The sequence below is a fragment of the Galleria mellonella genome, unplaced genomic scaffold (assembly GCF_026898425.1).
Source record: "Galleria mellonella isolate WM207_F2 unplaced genomic scaffold, CSIRO_AGI_GalMel_v1 utg54, whole genome shotgun sequence".
NCBI lineage: Eukaryota > Metazoa > Arthropoda > Insecta > Lepidoptera > Pyralidae > Galleria > Galleria mellonella.
The window spans coordinates 2,784,999-2,807,248 of NW_026442114.1; the positions used below are offsets into that span (position 1 = coordinate 2,784,999).

A 22,250-nucleotide genomic window follows, 5' to 3' on the forward strand; every position below is an offset into this window, starting at 1 on the left:
CTAATAATTAATAGCATACAAAAAAAACTAGCATAAGATGAGCACAGAAATGTTAAGTTGGTATGTACATAATCTATGCCTAGTAGGAGGGAATTGTCAGTAACGGGGACTAGTGTCCCCATTACAAGCAGTATCCCGACTGATCTCTACGTAGTCCCCTGAAAATTATCGAGGTTAATTCCTAGTAAATTCGTTATGATGCGTCGACTAACTCGATTTCATCTTATCCTATCATCCTTCATTGGTAAACCGCCAGCTTTAAATTACATATAGATAAAGCATCGAGTCTTAAAAACGGGTTAACTTTTTGTCAGCTAATTGTCAAATTAGCTGACTCGTTTTTTCATCAGTGTTCTATATAGTTACAAACATAATGTATCTTGACGCTTATATGCCATATTTAATTAATAAAATGAAGTTTTACGCATTCAAAAGACGTAAAAATTATAAAATAAAATAAATATAGAAGTTATAAAGGAATCACTCATAATTATTTATCACGCAAAATTCTATGAAAAAGACCCGTTTTCTCTAAGTATTTGTATGGAGACCCTTTATCTAGCCGCTAGCATATATAGACAGTGCAGGAGGGGCTACCATTACATTTTCCCATATAAAAATAAAAACCAGTGCCTAGGCTAGCTAGCCTTTTTTTTAGTATATTTGGTACAGTACCTATCTCATCTTTCACTGAACAATCAGTCACACTTCTTTTTATTCGACAACCAAACGGAATTTTTCTTCTTATTATAATATTTTACGGTTAAAAGCGTCCAGTTTAAAAAAAATATGTAATTTTACAAGCTTTTTATTCAGTTCACATTTGTATGTATGTGTTTTTATTTATATTTTTTTAATGGGTGAAAATGAAATAGTGACCCCGCCTGCGCTATCGGTATTTTTTTATACAACTTAGAATGGCAAACAAGCTGACGGTCCACCTGATGGAAAGTAGTAATAACCATCGCCTATAGACATGAGCAGTACCATGGACATAACAGACTATATTGTTTCGCCCATGATACCCTCCATGCGTTGCCATTCCTGAGGACTCAGGTGTTATTCCTCTGTACCCAGTAAATTCATCCCATATCCCACCCTTCAAACCGAAACACAGCCATGCAAACACAACTGCTTCACGGTAGAAACAGGAATGGGACAGAGGTATCCAAACAATCGACTTTTGTACAAAGTCTCCCTCTGGTAAATGCTATATGCTAGTAGGGCACCAGTGAGGGATGATAGGTGACGATGAAAGCAAATCAGTTGACTCATCGTGACAAATTCAATAATAAATTAACCACGACTTCTAGTGGTACCACGTGGAGGTCAACCTAATAGAATACATTGCTAGCAATGAGGCAGTTAGACCCCATTACTAATAATTCCTTCTCCCCACATGAAGGTGTTTGGGGGCCCCCAGGATTAGAGGCCTGGGGTGGACTGCACTTCGTTAATCCAATATTGAAAGCGTCATTTTTCTTTTAAAAAAATCTCCAATATCTATCTATCTAATATGTTTAATCTAATCTGATCTAATGTGTTTACTAAACGTCTCTTTTTAATAGTGTTTTGTTACGATTCAAGTAGGTACCTAGTTTTGTTTGCAAAAAGATAAAAGTACTTTTAGATATCATATGATCATTTATATCGTCATTAAACGCTATATCTTTTCATCTTTTCTCTGTTCATTGGACTAAGCAAATGGGGGCAGATTAAAAATGAGGCTAATAATAATTAATCAACTTTATTCATTACATTATGCATGTGGTATGCATGCTATTGCAGGTACAATATTTAACTTAATGTTAGGTTAACAATGTTAGTGGACAATTAGGACAAATTGAAGTGAATATTCACAAATTATATCAGATTAAATTATTTCATGTTCAATTCTTTGGTCTCTACGCTATATCGTATCAGATAGAATCAATAAGAGGTTGACAGACAAATAGGTAACAGTTTTTATATTGTATTACATAATAAGTAAATAGGTTTATTATTTTTTTTCTTTTTATAAAAACATTCCCGTATAAAAAGTTGGGAAATTATTCCAATTTTCTCTTAGTAAAAACCTTTTTTTTGATCATACAATATTATTTCAAGTACTTATAGTAGAGTATAATTACACCCGAACTGCGAATTTTTACCACGCGCTTACTGATGTGCACTTAGTAATAAGGTAAATTGTGCCCAAAAAACGGTCAGATTTCAACAGATATGAAAGGAGCTAACAGATGCTAAATAACAATATTGTAATACAAAATTAATTCAAAAGGAAAAATTTGGTATTCTACACTATAAAAAACGAAAAAAATCGTATCAAAGTGGTTAATCTAATGTGACTCATATAAGCGTCTCAAATAAATATGGCAAAATAGTAAATACGCAATTTTTGACGTAAAATTTTAAAGAAACATTAGTATGAAAATTGTATGAAACTGTACGCGATCGCAGTTAAAAAATTTAGCAAAAATGATGCAGTATAAAAAAAAGTGTGATGAAAACTCGCAGTACGGGTCTACTCTTAAATTTTTATAAACGAAAAAAAAAAAATCGATACCCAAACTCCCATCCTAGACGTCATTTTGTAAACCCACCTCAAACAATGGTCAATAGAAAACCTAGTTTCAATACAAATTTAATTTATGGCCAGATTATAGAGTATTTAATTCATTATTATAATTAATTTTAACTTATTGAACATGTTACATCATTAAATAGAAGTACATTAAGGTGCTGATGATCATGCCATTACAAATCTGCATCATTCAATGTTTTGATAACAAAATAATTCACATATTTGTAACATAGTTTAATTGACATTATTATTTTTTATTTAAATAAAGTTCTTTATGTACCATACCAAAGGTATGGTAAACAACCAAATGGGAAATTAAACCAACCCACCTAATAGAGGGTGGTAACAAGTGTTTACCCATGGTACCTCTATTGCCTTTGAGGTTTTGGTATTTGCCATTATTATGCAGTTATTGTGAAATCCAATAAATAATTTTACTGTCATACAATATGATGATCACAATTGGGTATATCCAGTGGTTATACAATCACTGGAATGGATACCCAATAAATAAACTCACCGTCATATGACTAGTTTAGATCATAGCTATGTAAATACACCCATTTAGTGTATTTTTTTCTTACACATCACAAACATATTATATTAAAAATATAAATTAAAATCAGAAATGTAAATATAAATACAGTAAAGGTATGTCAACATACAAAACAAAAAAAATTAAATATAGTCAAATTTTACTGAAGTCAATTTTAAAATGAACACAGTTCAACAGAAAGGAGTTATGTCAGAAAAGTTTAAAAATGAGTTTCTGTTAGCAAAATGATGTAGACATTTCATACACTATTATGGTATTATCGTCTCATTTTTATCATTTTGTGGGTTGTGTACCTTTCTGTTAAACACAAATGCTTTATGACACAAGCATCAGGCCTTAATAAACAGTGCAATGTATACTGAGTTAGTTTGAATTAACTACATATTATTTCTAACATCTAACGTACTTACTGAGTAATGTGATAACAAAAAACCCCATGAATTACCATAATACAATGGCATAGGACCATTCACATAATGGTACTTCTTAAAAAAAAAAATAACAAGCAACAATAACAAACTATTCTACAGGACATGTCAGACAATTTAAAATAACCCAGTATACTTATATATCGTATTATTCATAAAAACATAGTAATGCCAATAAACCTAAACTATTTGTGAGCTCTGTACTCTTTCAAATTTTTTTTTTTTTTTATCAAGGAAGAGACAAAATATATTAAGTTAGATTTATTAGATTTTTGCTCCCTTATGATTGTTAAGTAAGTTTTTAGTAATAAGTACTTTTATAATTTGCTATAGCACAGCATGGGATGGTGCCATCTTATCACCATGATATAATAGGGATTCAAAATATGTTACACAACTATTCGTTCTATTAAGGATATTTTTTATACATTTAACTAGTTGAAATAGCAAATGTTGTTTTACCTCCTACTAAGTCTATTTCTCTTATTATCCTATATTTCAATTTAGAACAAACAATACAAATTTACAAAACTTCATCAAAATTGGTAGAGTTTCGAAGATTAGCATAAACAAACATTGTGATAAAGAATTTTTATACATTTATATTAATGTATATATATATTAATATGACTAGGCATTCTAATATAGGCATTAATTGTTTGAAATACATAATATTTATTATTATTATATTATGACTATATTGTGCATTTCTATAGAGATAAACAAGTAGTTATATATACATCCTTATTATATCATGGCAGCAAAATTGTACACTGTTGTGCTATAATATACAAAAGCACTCTTATTACCAAGTATCGTTATACAGGGAGAAAATGTTTCAATGAATAAAAAGAGTTTAACTGCATCTGCTCCTTAACTACATTTATATAAAATTACTCTTAAATATTTCATACTAGCCGTGAGTCGAATATGTACACAATAATTTATTATCTAACAGCAAGTGGACTGGACAGTTTCCGCTTCTAACAAATTGAAATCCATACCGTTGGGCCGGTTGAAACCAGTCTTTATACCGTCCCAGCCGTCTTCCACTTTATATTCACCTGTTTGTATGCGGTTGTACACCTCTTGAGCAACAAGTACAAAGGCCTCTTCAACGTTTAAACCACTTTTTGCTGATGTCTCTACATGATGTAGACCTGTAATTGTACACATTCTTTTATTTTCCAATTACGCTTATTTCTTAAAATTTCAGTGCCTGAGTAATAGTGATAATTATTTTATTATTGTTAAATCATTCTTTTACACACAACTAAGCTTTGTTCCTGTAGTTTTACATGTATGAGTAAGCACAATACATACATATCTGTCATGCCTATCTCCCATTAGGGTAGGCAGAAACAATGCAATGTCAAATGTTTTGATTGAATCAAGCCTCTTTCGCTTCTTCCACATTCATCAATTTTTTCATACATGCTTGCCGACTAGGAGTACCTTAAATTGGCTCTTTTTCAACATGTCGCCTATTTGGTTGGCATGTTCATCTAGGACAAGCCCTACCAACATCTCCATTTGTTCATGCTCTATAGGTCTTTTGTAATTTTTTTCATTCATCTTTTCCAAATGGCCAAACTAATGCAACATTCTCTTTTCAATTTTTGTCACTAAACATTGTCTTTCAGTGCACACTTCTCTCTAACCACACTTTTTTCCACTCTTAATTTTTAATGCAAAACCACACATACTTCTGACAGTTCTCATCTCTACAGCACCTTTGTTACTTTCATTCTTCTTCTGCCATACCAGTGTGTGTCAGTACTTCCTGAATTATAGCAAGGGGAGTTTTGCTCATTATAATTGAGAGCAGTGCACCATTAACACTATTTCTCACTTTCACTCTAATTTCAGTATCTCTCTCACACATTCCGTCCTTTGTAAACAATGAACCCAAATATAGAAACTCACTAGCTTGCTCTACTCTTCCATCTCCTATCATTATCTAAGATGCAGTTAAACTTACAGTTCCCACAAAAACCATAAAAAAAGTTGTCTTTTTCACATTTATTTTCATACATTTCCTAGCATACACTTCATTCATTCGAGTCATTATTTATTGTAATACATACTCAGATGATGCAATCAATACTTGGTCATCATCATACAAAAGAGTCTAAGTACAATAATGATTAATTAAATGCAGCCATTTGAACATGATTAACAAACATCTATATATTTTTACAAACTTTCATATTTAGAATATAAATAAGATATTCAAGGTTAATGTCTTGATAATAACACTATGATAAAGGTTAATTATAAAAAGTTATATATTAAATTTTTATCAAAATAAATAAACATTATGTGATCATACCATTTTCTTCAGCAAACATTCTAGCTTCCTCACACGAGACTTCTCTCCGGGTAGTGTTCTTGTTGTCACCAACCAAGTCCACCTTACACCCTACTAGGGCAAACACTGGTCGGTGTGGTTCTATATGCCTCTTTGCCTCCATCATCCAAAGAGGTATGTGCTCGAAACTAGATCTATTACACACATCATACACTAATAAAGCACCCACTGAATTTCTGTAGTAAGACTTCGTTATAGATCTGAATCTTTCTTGGCCAGCTGTATCCCACAATTGTAATTTAATTCGCGTACCATCTTGTACTTCGATAATTCTGGCGAAGAAATCTACGCCCACCGTGGGATCCGATAACTATAAATAAAAATGCAACATAAATTAGAATTCACGAAAAAACGTAATGGAACAAAATGAAAACAATGGAAACTATTTTACCTCTGCGAATTTCCCGTCCGTAAAATACTTCAACAATGAACTTTTTCCCACTGTACTGTCGCCGATTAAAATTAGCCTAAATTGGTAATCGAATATTGGGTCAACCATTTTTATACTGTACTTCCAATAACATAAAATTAATATTTTAATAAGTATGATCAAGCCAAAAATTACGTATTAAAATGACAATACAGAACAGAATGAAAACATTTTTTTTTCTTTGTTCAATCAACAACTCGAGATAACCATAGAGTAAGAGTAGATAGAGAATAGTAGTAATAATAGACCGTGTACTGGGGTACACGGTCTATGGATTAGCAAACTCGCGCATATCATAGACTTAGTATTATGTACTTACGATAATTTATATGCCACAGATATATCTAAACGCATATATTACATTGCTATTCATAATATAAAAATGGGCTTGCATCAAAGAATATACCTAATACTCTTTTTCTGCACAGTTTCATTTATCACATAATGTATATATAAACAAAATGAATTTTTATGGATTGTACGGTTTATGTAATGACCATCTACGAAGTTCACTCAGCTGGTTGTTTTCTCTAGTAATAAATTAGAAAAAAATCTTATTTGTGGTTACCTGTTTGTTGCTTAGGCTAATGTAACTAAGTTTGTATTTTCACGTACATCAAGTTTTAGATTTAATATTTATGTTTATGTGTAGTTTCATAGATTGGATTATATCACTCCACAAGAAATTACTTGATAATAAAAATTTATAACCTATAAAAAGACTGCCGCTTTCATTTTATCCCGTGTAACCGCATAGCTTACTTTATACCTACAACTTATTTTGTGTTTCGATTATCTATTTATCAGAAATTGTAAGAAATTACCTAGTGTTAGTGTGTAACAAAAAGGAATATTACCAATGTTACTGGTTTTCAGATTTTATCTTAATAGACTAGTATGAGTTTCAACGAAGGTTGCAAAATGAAGGAGAATATTACTGAATTTTCTGAAAATAAAACAAAATCAACGCCAGTTGGTATGTAATATTATTACAATACTTCTGTATGTTCTTGTCAGAGTCGTGATTTAAGCATTTTCAATTTTGAATAGAGAATTTATGATAAAACTTGTGTGGTAAACAGAGGAAGGATATAATGTGTCCCCACTCTTCCTAGGTTGTTTTAACAGTTGATTAATTGGATATAGTATTCTTAAAAACATTTTAAGAGAAGCTGTATTTCAAAACAAATATGGGTATTTACTAATTCATTATATTATTCCAATAACAATTCCAAAAGTAAGTTTAAAGTATAATTTCTCTACATTTAAAAATTATGTTAAATAAACCTATAGTCAACTAGAAAATCGTCAGCGAGATCTTCAGAAATATGAATATACTGACAATACTTTTAGTAACTTTTTATTTAATATTACTTGTGTGAAGTTTGAACCTATTCTACAAAAATTTTACTTTATTGAATCGACTGTTTAGAGTTTTATATATGGCTGTAATGTATTTTGTACATGTCAAAGTGAAAAGTTATATGTGTATGTCATTTGGGGAATGAAGGAGACAATAATACCTATTCCTATTAACAGAGGTGGATTTGTAATGTTATTAAATTTTAGATCCAAAATTCACGACCTAATTAGTGGTAGTTACATGAGGTATTAGCCCTAACATAAGGTCTTTATTTTGTATGACTGTGGCATCATTTTTGTAAAAATAAGTAATAAACAACATAATTGTTTTATTAATTTTTTAAATATTTTTAGCAATGGTTGCACCAGAGGTAAAACAAAACGCTGATAACACAGAAATCACCAAAACCTGTGCAGTATTAGGATGTGAGGACTTTAAAAATTTAGATGAAGAATCATTTTTTAGGTGTGTATTTTTATGACATTTAAGTAAATTAATTTTGTATATAATTAATAAAGTGTATTATTACTAATTATTATAAATAAACCAAAAGAAGGGTGTGATAGAAAAAACCCAGCTCTTTTTAATTATAATTAACATTTTAATAAATTTTGACATAGACATGCAATGTAATATACAGTAAACAACCAGACTGATATAAAGAAACATATTTTATGAATACAAATATTTGTATTGTCCAGGGATTGCTACATCACCATGGTTAAGTAATAATTCTGCCTGATTTCAGGTTTCCAGAAGATGCAAACTTCAGACAGATATGGACAGACCTGACAGGACGCAATAACTGGACTCCAACTGATTATTCATATATCTGCATACAACACTTCTCTGTTGACTGTTTTGTATGTGATGCCGATGACAAAATGGTCCTAGTAGACAAGGCTGTACCATCTTTAAAGCTCCCTGGACATGTTTTAGAGGTATTTATAAATAGTATTGTTATTAAATGTGCAATTTAAAAGGACTGATTGTGATATTAATTTAACACTTAAAAAAAAACTTGTGTGTTGTACTTTTTATATAACAGGTTGTAATCTGTGAAATTATTCATAATGATGCCCACAGCCCCCTTTTATCATTGCATTGTTTGCAATAGACGTAGAATGCATCCTCACATGCTCCAATATAAATGTTTGTATACAGTGTGGTTTCAGAGGAGTTTACTTTTCCCAATACAAGGTTTTCTCTAGAGCGGTGATTCCCAACGTGGGGTCCACACCCCACAGGGGGGGCAATTGATAGTTAAGGGGGGGTGGGCAATTAAAAAATGGAATCAAAGTGATTTTAACCCTTTTGCTCCAGGCCATTTTAATGCAATGTTAGGAGTAGATATCGGTACCAAAAAAAGTTGTTTGATGTTACCAAAATATCAACTGGGCAATATCATAAGAGTCATCAAGTAAACTTTGTCAGGAAAAATTATGTGGCACAAAAAAGGTTGAGAAACACTGCTCTAGAGACTATAGTATGGGTTCTTCAAAAAGGGTATATTAAGTTTTCTTCTGGGTCAACAATGTGCATGTGACCGTTTACCATCAGACAGGCTGGTATGTTTGATTACCATCTTCGTGGTGTAAAAAAATAAGATTTAACAAATATTTGAAGTAAAAAGTTGCATATTAAAAAAAAGAAATAATTAATTAAAAAAGATATTGCAGCAAAAAATAAAATCTAACAAAAATAATTATGAAGGGGTAAATTTTGCCAAACATTTATGACAGCAGGTGCTAGCAGGAGGAAAATTGAGACAAAAATCTACTATTATTATGTGTAAATTTGTAAATACTTTTAGATATTTAATTAAATTAAAATATACATATTTTTTTAGGTTGAATATATTGATGAAGACACATTTGATAATGAAGAAGATGATGAAGGAGAAGAATACTCGGACATGGATATGGATGAAATGGATGACAATAGTTCAGTGACTGATAGTAAAATGATGAACGACAGTAAACCAGTGCTTAACAATAGGCTGGTCGTGGAAACTAGACAGGTGACTGACAACAGATCGATGACTGAAACTAAAATGGTGGTTGATACTAAACCATTGATCAATACGAAAATATTGACCAATAGTAAACCAGCAATCAGTAATAAACTGATGACCAATATGGGAATGGTGAATGCCAAAAGATCTGTTAATGGGACTGCAAATATAAACAATGTATTAAAAACAAAAGTAAAAGAAGTAGACAATGCAGAAATATTAAAGCTATTTACAGTAGTGCAGAAAATGCAACGACAAGCTGTCGGCTTAAAAGACAAGTTAAAACGCATCATGAAGGCCCACAATCGTTATAATAGAGCCATAGAAAAAGTTGAGGAGAGGGTAGAAAGAAAGAAGAAGATTTTGGAGCAGAAACGAAAGAGAAAAGCTCGAATACTTCTATCGCTACAAGATAAAATTAAAGAGGACACAAATGGTTTAGTATTGGCTATGCCAGTGCGGCAGACAGATGACTTAATGAACTTCGCACTCAGTATATATAAATATTCGCCCCAAGCATACATTTACGTTCGGAATACATTACGAACTATGCTGCCGAATACTGATATATTAGATTCGTGGATAAGTTCTGGATACCAGCCAAAAAATCTGTTGTCAAATAATAACTTGATTAAAGTAATTGCTGAACAAACAGAAAATGTGCTGGCTTGCAAAATTATTATAGGCTAATTTCAGGTGTTAATTACAAATAGTTTTAATTAATAAAACAATCTTCTATGTTTATGGTTTTTTAAATGTGATAAATATCTTCATTTATTGCATGCCTACGCTCTACTAAATTGCCCTGTTGTGGGCATCACGTACCCTTATTCTCTATTATACAAGGGCCAGAAAAAAAATTGTTACCAAAAGTTGTTTCATTTCTCACAAATTAATTTTTAGGTAAAAATTGTTATATAAATATTGTATAAGACAGTAAACCGTTCTTTGTTTTTGATCTCGATTTAGGCCAGAAACCATAGACTAATATAATTTCTATAAACTTACAAAATAATCTGTACTGCTTATAACCGACTGAAGTCCTGTCCATCTTTCGTGACAATAAAGTTTTTATTATTATTTTATTATCTACAATTTTATCCTCCTTTGTAACAATCCGTTAACGGCCCTATTACGGCTACTAAACCTAATTATTTCTTATTACTGCACAAAATAAAAAGAAAAAAACGATTAATTAAAATCGCATTACGATGTGATTACTGGTAAAGGCAGCCTCTTAATGAAGTGGACGTGATGGTCACAAAAACTACTTAAAAACTATTAATTACAAGAATTAGTTTTGGTTGAAACGCAAAAACTTATATCTACTTATTATATTTTTGTTAATTAATTCGTTGTAATATGAAACTGAAATTTTAGATTGAGCAAAAATAGATACTATGTAAATCGGAATCGATTTTAGTTCTTATTTAATTGATGAAGACGACCGATGACTACATGAGATTATTAGATACCTATTTTTTCATTAACATCATAAAAGAATTAATTCTGAAAGCGTCCTCTAATGGAATAATGTAGTTCTTTTCTCGTATTGTCATATTGTAAATAAAAAAAGCATTATATTATGAACCTTTGTTACTTTTTGTACGGTGATATTAGTATCTCCGAACCTCGGTGTGTTGTCAATAGGTGGCGTTAATCGTAAACAAAACGGGCCTCGTTAGAAAGGGATGGTAAAATACGGCCAAACAAATTCGGTCCGTCAGTGCCGTGATTCCTTCGTGGAAGGTGGCTTGGTGTCGTAATCTCGCGATCGTGTAACGTCGCGCGTGAACAAAAATAAATATCCCATCTGTTCAAAAAATATTGTGCGAGTTTTGTTATTTTCCTAAAAAACCTACCCCAAATATGTGTGTGCATCGTTAACCGCTGTTTATTGTTACATCGTAAATCATACAAGTTTAGTTTCTTATTTTTGTGTTTGCAAAGTGCACAGTGAGGTTTTTGTTTTCGTTCCGTGTATTGTTACTGGATTTATTAATTCTAATAAGCTGAACAGCGATTACTAAAAGGTACGTAATATGCAATTTTTATATATCTGTACTCGTAGGAAAACAAATTTTTTCGTACTTACTGGAACTGTGTCCGAGTCATTGAATCGCAAGCATGTAACAGGACTTTCAATCACAATTCCTCGTGCGTGTACCGGCCTTATTCGTTGTAGCCATAAAGGTACCACGCTCCATCGCCATAGAATACGTGTACATATTTAATGCGCTCCATTATATGGACATAAACAATTATAAATGCAATATTTTAATGGATGCCTCATTCAAATCATGTATTTTATCATTTCTCTTTTGACGTTTATGGACATGAAATTATGAATTGGCTTCTGTCTTGTCACTTGATGGAAAGTGTCGGTCGTTTAATTATGCATTGTTATGTTTGGATGATGTTTAAATCGTTTGCGAATGCTTCAATTACTAACTATAGTGAAAGTATTTGCCTACGTACCTACCCACCAATCTATACCTATTCGTTTTGCAAGTATTTCAACGCTAAAAGAGTAGGTAACTATGAAGGTAACGTTCGTTATTGTTGCAAAAATCAAATAAACAGAATAGCTTATTGTTTGACTAACATTTCGAGGAAGACTGATTTCGTTTGTCATGCGGTCATGTGGTTGTTTAAAGGTGATGTAAATACGCACAAACTACCCACATTATTATGTCAGTAGAGAGGTTGTAAGGTGCGTAAATATTCAAATTTCTCGCAAATAATATGGAATATTATTTCTTATCTATATAGTATATTATTATTATTATTATATATATATATTATTATTATATATATTGCTGGTAAATAAATAGGCAAATATTCATAAGATGTTTAGATTATACTTACTTTTATTTATTAATATACCTCTAGCCCTTCTTGCTCTGTAGATTTGACACGGTTTGAAATATTTACGTTTTAAGTTCGAACACTGGATCGTTCAAATCGCATTACGGTCACGATTTGTTTTCTTGATTTAGAATATAAATCAAGATCATATTTTGCAACTTCCTACATGGAATTACATCACATATAATATTTCTTATAAAAATGCAAATTATAATGCTTATTTCATAATGATATAAGTTTTAATAGCACAGACAACATTAAAAGCGCGTACGACGACAGCGATGCACGGCATTCTGTGAATTTGCGCGCGCTGATATTGCCAATGTTGCCGTTATTAATATGTTAATTTAACGTGGCGAAAAGATAAGGTGTCATATGTTATTTTGTAAAATTTTTCAATTATTGATTAGAGCCATAGTAAATTATCGTATTCATATCTGATCTACTGTACTTAATTAATTAATAACGAACCAACGATAATCAAATTCAAGTATTTTATGTTGTGAACTTGCAATAATGTTTTAATTCAAAATTGATTAAACGGTCATTTTAAATATCGACAGGTTAGACACATATTATCTGTGTATAAGGGCACACTAATCCTTTATTTATAAAAAGTAAAACCTTTTACGTAGCTTTGCCAACTATTACATAATTTTATCATTTTCTAATTTGGAATTTAGTGCAAAAGAAAAGACAAAACTCTACCATAGTCAAAATAGATTTGTGCGACGTTTGTCATTTTTATGAATAACGGGGTAAACTTAGATTTAGGATAGTACCTAAGAACAAGAAATTACCGAAATCTTTTAATGTTTTTATTTAAAATTTATTTTAAATTTAAATCTTTTAATAGTACCAGCGGTCTTAGGGTAAATAGTAAGTTGTCACTACTAACACTTAGCGAATTAAAAAATAACAACAATGTATAATTAAAGCTAAGAACAAGGAGTTACAAAATCTTTGAATTAAACCTATAGTATAATGGATACTATACTACAGTTGTGTCTTCACTATAAAATAAACTTACACCGTATACTTTCATTTGTAGGGATGAAGTATTATTTCAAATGGATGTAATAAGACAGGCCCGTATCTACTTAAGGCTTGTGATTATTCGTGAATAATTTGCTAAGTGGAAAAGGTCGAGGGACCGAGCGAGAACAAAATCTTGATATCATTATGCTGGTCACGGTAGGATTCTACGATCTACAATTATTCGTCTCGGTACTAATCTGGCTTTGATAGGAAACGAAAAGTTGCAAGTTCAGTGTCATTGGTCGTAATGACTGGCCTGTGGTAGTCGTAAGACTAGTAATTTATTTGTCTATTGCGAATATATTGCTAGTGAACTAATAGCAATATATTCGCAAAAGACAAAATATATATAGTAAATTAAACGTTTACTAGGTATAACTAGTTTTATTCGCGGGTCCGTAAGCGTTTTTCATCGCCTTAATGGCTGATTTAAAAACTTGCCCATGCTTCTTCCTAATTTTCTTTAGAGCATTTTTTTTCTTTCAGTGCTATTTAAAAAGAGGATGAAGCATGCGCTATCTAGTTCGTAAATATAGAGGTTTTGTCTTTAAGTGTTTTTTGGTCAATTTGACTGAGCAGATTTGAAAAATTATTTTACATTTTCTTTCAATAGAATTTAATGAAAAAGTATCCAAGTCTTGTCGAAATTATCACATAAATATTGTAAAAGAAATTAGTAAGAAATCGAAACGTCAATTCAATAAATCGATATTTTATTTGTACTGCTATTGGAAATCGGCAAATTGTCTATGGTTGTGTCACTTGTTCGTATGTTTATATTATCATTAAGATGTATGGAAACGGATTATATACAAGTGGACCTTATTCTAGATATATAGTAGGCCACTTGTTTTTGGAAATTACACGTGTAGTCTAGCACTCCGCTGATGCCCATAAAAAGAATATCCTGGTATTTCTTGAATCTTCGATGAGTAATAAGTATGAGATATTTATTTTTGTTCAGGAAGTTGTACATTTATAGCCAACAATTTTTGCGAGGATAACTAAGTATACAGAACTTGTGCAAACAGATCACGGGATATGTCTATAGACATTCGGAGCACTCGCATATAGTAATGTCCGGTTTGGCGTCACATTGTCATCTTGACTGCTAGGATGTGACGTTTGTTTAGTCAACCTGCGGATCGTATCATTTTCTGCATTTCCTGTGCATATTCTCGTTTAGAGTTTCATCACGCAGTGAAACTCCGAGCATTCCTCTCAACTCATATTACTAAAGGACTTGTAACTATATATTCCCGTCTGTACTTTCCGTATGCGGTCTGCTCTGTATGAACATGCCAAATTGCTTATCGTTGCAGTTACCAGTTTGTAATTTGATGGATCTGATATTGAAGGTATGTATATAGTATGTTCATTACTTAAAATTAATGTTAGTATGCATTAATACTATCAAAAATATTTTTTTTTCCTAGAAAACAATTTATATTATTTAAAAGTTAAAAATATAATTCTTGAAAAAAAAAGATCAATTTTGTCTATGAATTTCTTCCTTCTTGGATAAAGTGCTCAAAATTTTAGAGCAAGTAAACACTACGTAATACTCAAAAAACATATATTTCAGCAAGTAACTTAAGTTACATAACTTGTTGAAATTGTAGACTTCTATAAACGAAACAATTTGTAAAATTGGTTGAATAGTTTTGGAGTTTATCCATTACAAACAGTCATATATTTTGTTTATTTATTTATTAAACTTTAATACACCTAGATAGTGTAAATAGCAGACCTAATATCAGAATAATAAAAAATGTAATTGACAGTGTAACGTAATAAACAATATTAAATTAAAATAGTAATTTAAAATAATATACTGATTATACTCATATTACATTATATAATAATAAAAAATTATTCAGATACAAGGAAACACCAGCATCAGACAAAGAAAAGTGATTTCTCTTTATAATACTAATATAATTATTTTCGTATTGTGATTATTTCTTGTAATTGTTTATATTTATAATAAGTTTACTATTGTAATCTTTTGGAGGAAACATTAAAGAATACCTATCTATCTATAAATAATAGTAATAAAAAATATATTTCATTTCCTGGTGTCACCTTCTATATTCCATTAGGACATCATCATCATATCAGTTGTTAACTGTTCATTGTTGAACAGAGGCTTCCCCTATAAGGGGGGTTTTGTCAATAGTTGCCGCTCTGGGTAGGCGAGTTGGCAATCGCAGTTAGGTTTTGGTGATATTTTAAGAGGTACGCTGCTGCCCGGCTCTTGACCATTAAGTTCCCTTACAACACCTACGAGAAAGGAAGGGGTGGTCTATTTTATGCTAAAACCACACGGCAAGACAGTAAGACATACATAAATCATATTAAAAAGCCAAGAAGACTTTTGTAGTCTGTAGTCCGGCATTAAATGGAATACTTAACTCCACTTTCGAAATAATCTCAGTTTTCTTACTGAATATTCATTTTATCAGTAAATAATTCACCGTTTACTTGCTTTCTTGCTCGCAAATGGATTACATAAAATCGACTTTTAAAATTAGGCACGCGTAAACTCGTGCCCGTTTAATTGTACCGTGAAAATTGCCCGGTGTGAATAAAATGCGCAGGTGTATTAAACTTGGCAAATCATTACCTCGATTGTAATAACGAAGGTCGGTTAGAAAAGAATAATATACTTAGGTAGGTATCAATGAGAAATCGCCCTTCGTTTGCTCAACATCCACAGCCTGATTTTACCGCGCTTCGTTGCAATTAGCTAGTAGAGCTAGGCGCTCATTGCACGATTACTCGACGGTTTATTTATGCCCGGAGAATTTAAGTAAAAAGATGTATTGATATTGATTGCAATTAATTCAATTTTAAAAATACTGAAAGAGGGATTATTCCTTTCTTGCCATTTTAAGTTGATTTTGAATAATTATAGACGGATCAAGCAGGCAGTGAAGATATAGTGAAGGAATCTTCAGAGTAGATTAACTAGACAACATTATTCACGGCTGACAAAATGAATAGCAAATACTATTGTGGAATGGACGTTTTACGACTGTATATGTACATATCTCAAAAGAAAAAAAAAACGCTTAATTGCAATCTAAATTTCAGATAAAGAATTGATTGTCTACGAAAACATAGTACATAACAAATGTACGTAACGTTTCAAAATCCAAAGGATTAAAAATGTGTGAGTGAAAATGTTAACAAGGTTTCAATCAAGGAATATAATATTCCTCTGGCCGGATCGTTACTGAAGACGTTTCCTCACAAACACGAACAGAGCACCGCATCTGTATATGGTCACACACATTGAAATGAAAATTTGGAGGTGCGTTCCATATTGACGTAGACAATCTATAGTTGCCATTATAAATATAACAATTAGTATTTTTATATTTTGGTAACTATATTTCCATATCCTGCCATTTTATACATAGATTAATTCTGTTTTCTTAGATCGAAAAGATGAGAAATTGGTTTTTGGAATCGGCTAGAACCGTACTCAAGACCTTTAAGGTCGCAATAGTGAGTCACAGCCCATAACTCTCTTCAATGTCTCAAATTTCATGCACCGGCTCGACCTTTCCACGATTTTATTAGTTTCAGGTGTTCTAGATTATTCAATTGTAGCTCCGGGTTCGTAGGTACGCAAGGCAAATGACTGTGTGTACCTATATAATATCTATGTAATTATTTTAAATTAAATAGAATTTCCATTTAATAACAAGGAATTTTTGACAGAATAATAAATGGTGTTCTCCTCTAGTAATATATCTGATTCTAGAATAAGGGTACACGATGATCTCCTAAGCTACTGTAGTTTCTGACCTTTACGTTCCTCTCCTTTTTTCATTCTTTCCTTCATACCGTAGATGGTGGATACCACCAACAAATGCATTCTTAAGGAGGATTGACATCGGGCAGACGGCCGATCGTAAAACGAAACGCCAAAAGTCAAGTATGAATAAAATCATGTTACGCCGAACCCAAATAATTGGGATAAGTGAAGAAAGATTATGGTCTGACAGAATAATAATAATACTGTAAAACGATATCAGTGCAGTGCTATCAAGTCTGAAACGATCTTATTTTTCTATTCTTCGTATCTTATTATCTAGTTATTTAGAGCAAACTTTTGTTAACGAGCTTTTTGAGCTATCCACTAGATACTTCGAGCTATAATTTTTTTATTTTTTTTTATACAACTTAGAATGGCAAACAAGCTGACGGCCCACCTGATGGAAAGTGGTAACCGTCGCCTATAGACATGAGCAGTACCATGGACATAACAGAGTATACTTTTCGCCCATGATACCCCCCATGCGTTGCCATTCCTGAGGACTCAAGTGTTATTCCTCTGTATCAAACCGAAACCATGCAAACATAACTGCTTCACCGTAGAAACACGAATGGGACAGAGGTACCCAAGCAATCGACTTTTGTACAGTCCCCTTTGTTAATAATATGTACTAGATAAGTGATAAACACAGAAAACACACGACCAATTTAAACAGGGATTAAACTTGTAATCATTAAAAGGTGAGGTAGTGTGTTAAACTACTACTCCACGAAAGTCTTTAAATAAGAAACAGAAAAATTTGAATAACAAATTCTATACAACCAAAATAAAGAAGCCAATTTTTTTTTGTTAGAAGAAAATGGATTGGTAACTCCGCCTGCGCTAACGGGATACGCTGGCGGAGCACCAATGAAGGGTGATAGATGAGAATGAAAACAGATCAGTTAGTCTATCATGATGAATTCATCAGGAATTAATCATGATAGTTTCCAGGGGGAACCGTGTGGAGGTCGACTTGAGAAGCCGAACTGTTGATTGCGAGTGATATATGGGTGCCTAGCGAAGTAGACAGGGATATTATGTCAGTCGCGTATGTGAATATTTTTGTTTCTACTCATATTTTTAATGTGAAACAGCTTGCATGGCTGTCACGGAAATCATCCAAAGTCTAGATGACTTCCGTGACAGCCAGTTTGAAGGATGACATTTGATAGTCTTAAATGATGAGAGACGTTTATACTCGGTTAATGACAGAGTAATGGTAACAGCCTGAGGGGAATCTCTCTTGATGTGATGTTTCGGAAATAAGGTAAAATTAAAAATTGTAATAGGAACTGTTGAGAGAAAGCGAATTAGCAGGAATAAATTTGTAATATTAAACAGTCGCTGGGGCACACGGCGGGAAAAGAAATTGCCTTTTATAAATGAACGGAGCGTGTCGCCTTGTAAGTAATATTTATTTTTTCTGTGGTACTCGACAATAAAAATGAAATAAATGTTTATGTTTCCATAATTATTCTCTTGTAATAGTGCTTTATAGACTTATAATATCTTATTGTACCGCATTTTGGCAATATATTTCATTCATTCATAAGTAGATCTTGTCGTATTTTCAATCTTTACAAAATTACAACATTTTTGGTTCCCATGCACCAACAATTGCAGTTTATTTCGTGATGTCCATGACGCTGGCTGTTCATGTCTATGTCCAAGCAACAGTTACTGCTTTTCAACAAGCAAAGTTGTCAGCCATTATGTGATTGCAAACTGTATGCAAAAAAAAAATAACGTGTTCCGCGTGATCGAATTTGTGGGATACAGTTAATAGTATTTATTACAAATGTGAAAAACTAGCAAACATAAATACATCAAAATCCAGAAATTCTGATATATATACAAAATTGTGTAGTAATTCTATATTTCACTTTCAAGGTCTATTTACTAAATTATATCTAGTTATAAACAAATTGAAAATTAAAGAAATTTCAGTTTGCAATTTGGTAATTGAAACGAATTGAGGTGGGCGCGCGCCGTCGGCCATAATGGACTTCCGTTTTACAGGCGATGCGACACATCTTTGCTCAACTCTTAGAATTGCGGGCAAAAATATTATTTGATGATTTTTTTTATAGATGATAATGAAATGGTAACACCGTCTGCTCTATTTATGTTGGCAGAGTACTTAGGGACATTAATGAGTCAGTTTTTGGCGTCGATATTGAAATCCAAAGTAATTTTGTTAACGCAACTTAGAATGGCAAACAACCTAACGGTCCATCTGTTTTTTTTTAATGGATGATAATGGAATGGTAACCCCACCCGCGCTATCGGTATACATCGGCGGGGCACCAGTGAAGGATGATAGCTGAGAATGAAGAAGGTCAGTTAGCCCATCGTTACGAATTCATCGATAAATTAGTTACGATGGTTTTCAGGGGGAACCGCGTGGAGGTCGACCTGGTAGGGTATATTGATAGCAATGATGATTAACCTCCCCATTACCAACAATCCCTTTCCCCCAAACTACGGTCCATCTGTTGGAAAGTGGTCACCGTTGCTTATAGACATGAACGTAACAGAGTCGCCCATGATACTCCTCATGCTTTGCCATTTTTGAGGCTTAAGGTGTTATGTCTCTGTGCCCCGTAATTTCATTGCCATATCTCATTTTTTAAACCGAAACAGCCTTACAAACATAAACGCTTTCCGGTAGAAACATCCAACACATGACAGAGGGCACCCAAGTAAACGACTTTTGTATTATGACTCCCTTTGTATTTCTGTTTAGCTCATATATTTTTTGTAATATCTATGTTGTAGGTAAACTACTCTGTACTCTATAGATCAAAGAGGATATTACAAAAGACGTTGACATATCATTTGACAAAACTCCCATAGCTAATTGAATAGATTATAAAAAAAAATGCTTGCTAGTACACGTAAGTCGAATCTAGTCCGTTTATGGTGGTATAGTGAAGGGATAACCTGGTTAATCGAGGTCACATGTGGATAGTATTACTACTAGATGGAGTTGAACTACGTATTACATGATTATGAGTGTTCTAACAGTTTAGATTCGGTATGAGATGTTCTTTTCTCATAAAACGACCGAAGGACACATTATATAAAGTTCATTTTTGTCCCCCACTTATGTATCTGCAATTAATCCTTCTTATACTATTATACAAAATAATTGTGTAAGTGAGTTTTGTTTGTTTATTTTTTTTGCAACTTAGAATGGCAAACAAGCTGACGGTCCACCTGATGGAAAGTGATAATCGTCGCCTATAGACACGAGCAGTACCATGGACATAACAGAGTATACTGCTTCGTCCTGTTATTCCTCTGTATCGTGTAAATTCATTGTCATATCCCACCCTTCAAACCGAAACACAGCCATGTAATGTTACCTTATTCTGTCGTGCCATAACATTTTTAACGCTCAAGTATTCTCCTAATTAAACTACACTTTTCATAATTTTTTTGTAATATTAAGTAAGCATAGATTTACTATGTTGTATGCCATATGTTTCTAAGTCCCGCCATAGAATGGGCTACCCCTTTTTTTCTTGTGGGTGTCGTAAGAAGCGACTAAGAAAATATAATGGACGAGGGATGGGCAGCAACGTTCCTCTTAAAACAACCGTCAAATCCTAACTGTGGTTGTGAACCCGTCTGCCAAGCGTGGTAACTACTACCATACCATATTAGCCGTTAATTATCCATCCCTGCTGAAAGGCTCTTCTTATAGGGGGGGGGGGGGGGGGGGGGGGGGTATTGCTTGTAGTTGCGTGAATTTACTGGGTACAGAGGAATAACACCTGAGTCCTCAGGAAGTTTCTAAGTTGTATAAAAAAATGTGTCATATCGAAATCAGAGAGGTTATGGACAAAGTTATCTGCATTGATAATTTCTCACCTATTATTTGTTACTTGTTTGCCATTCTAAGTTGTATAAAAAAAAAAGTTGCCACGCTTGGTAGGATTGACACCGCAGTCAGGGCTGGTGATATTTTAAGACCATCCAAGCATATTTGAATAATAAAATGGGGCGAAAACTAAATTTGTAAATTTGCAAGAGTTAATATTGACGTCTAACGACTAAACACCTGTTGACCTGGTTGGTAAACTACTAAACTAGTACAGTGTAAGCGAACATGTCAATATAGGTATCTAAAACATTTAGTTCTACAACTGCTGATCGGAAATAATGTTTCACGATAAATTACACCTCGCAACGTATTTGCGAAATCATTGCTAATATGGCACCGTTGGAGAGTATTATTTCGTGTCTAGTCGAGATATTTGTGGAATAAGTAGTGTTGTAATGGGAGCAGCGATTACGGCAGCATGCACTTTATTGCACGAGCTTAACGACCACACCGATATGGTTACAAATTCCGCGTTCAACGAGAAATAGCTCGTGAAATAGACACTTGATCGGTAACATTTATTTGATCATTTTAAATCTCCCCAAAGATAGCTCTTTGGATAGATTGTGTGGATTTTTGTAACTGACTTTTAAAAGGTGACGTTCTTTGAGTCGTTTTGCGTTTTTTTTTTGGTGTATACGTCTCGCTTTATATTGCCTAATTATAAACAGATAGGTATGTTTTTTCGTTTTTCAATCGATATAATTTTCTCCCTTGTTGGACCCCTATCAATTTTGTCATTAAGATCGATGTATTTTTTGCGAAGCATTAAACAATTCTGCTTGACGTATTCTCATATATCCCACACATCTGTGTTTGACACATAATTCCGCGTTCTAAATTTAAATACGTACTCGTATAGGTACGTGTATTTTTTTTTTTG

General features: G+C 32.7%; 3 protein-coding genes across 4 annotated transcripts in view; 2 read left to right on the forward strand and 1 right to left on the reverse strand.

Annotated features, from left to right (window-relative positions):
* Window positions 1-1,731: 1,731 nt before the first annotated feature.
* On the reverse strand, window positions 1,732-6,558 carry LOC113509697 (ras-related protein Rab-39B). Its single transcript, XM_026893096.3, has 3 exons — window positions 6,328-6,558; window positions 5,898-6,246; window positions 1,732-4,725 (listed from the first exon to the last, which is right to left on the reverse strand). The coding sequence occupies exons 1-3, from the start codon at window positions 6,433-6,435 to the stop codon at window positions 4,517-4,519; spliced, it is 666 nt and encodes a 221-aa protein (XP_026748897.1). The 5' UTR covers window positions 6,436-6,558; the 3' UTR covers window positions 1,732-4,516.
* Window positions 6,559-6,830: 272 nt separating this feature from the next.
* On the forward strand, window positions 6,831-10,485 carry LOC113509646 (uncharacterized). Of its 2 annotated transcripts, none has more exons than XM_026893024.3 (5): window positions 6,831-6,955; window positions 7,243-7,342; window positions 8,083-8,194; window positions 8,478-8,670; window positions 9,579-10,485. In XM_026893024.3, the coding sequence occupies exons 2-5, from the start codon at window positions 7,264-7,266 to the stop codon at window positions 10,431-10,433; spliced, it is 1,239 nt and encodes a 412-aa protein (XP_026748825.1). In that variant the 5' UTR covers window positions 6,831-6,955; window positions 7,243-7,263; the 3' UTR covers window positions 10,434-10,485. The 2 variants fall into 2 exon arrangements, with proteins under 2 accessions (XP_026748825.1, XP_026748826.1); XM_026893025.3 differs by having other exon boundaries at window positions 6,868-6,963.
* Window positions 10,486-11,479: 994 nt separating this feature from the next.
* Window positions 11,480-22,250, forward strand: part of LOC113517257 (uncharacterized) — a 321,201-nt gene continuing 310,430 nt past the window's right edge. Inside the window, exon 1 of the mRNA XM_052898853.1 lies at window positions 11,480-11,776. The gene's annotated coding sequence lies outside the window, so the exon portion shown is untranslated. The remainder of the gene's footprint in view (window positions 11,777-22,250) is intronic.

What these genes read in the sequence shown, in the direction of transcription:
- LOC113509697 (XM_026893096.3), bottom strand. Translation starts at nt 6,435, where the DNA reads ATGGTTGACCCAATATTCGATTACCAATTTAGGCTAATTTTAATCGGC. An exon ending in CGGACGGGAAATTCGCAGAG is followed by an intron (nt 6,247 to 6,327) that starts GTAAAATAGTTT and finishes TTTTATTTATAG; the next exon opens with TTATCGGATCCCACGGTGGG. An exon ending in AATGTTTGCTGAAGAAAATG is followed by an intron (nt 4,726 to 5,897) that starts GTATGATCACAT and finishes GTACAATTACAG; the next exon opens with GTCTACATCATGTAGAGACA.
- LOC113509646 (XM_026893024.3), top strand. Translation starts at nt 7,264, where the DNA reads ATGAGTTTCAACGAAGGTTGCAAAATGAAGGAGAATATTACTGAATTT. An exon ending in AACAAAATCAACGCCAGTTG is followed by an intron (nt 7,343 to 8,082) that starts GTATGTAATATT and finishes AAATATTTTTAG; the next exon opens with CAATGGTTGCACCAGAGGTA. An exon ending in TCCCTGGACATGTTTTAGAG is followed by an intron (nt 8,671 to 9,578) that starts GTATTTATAAAT and finishes ATATTTTTTTAG; the next exon opens with GTTGAATATATTGATGAAGA.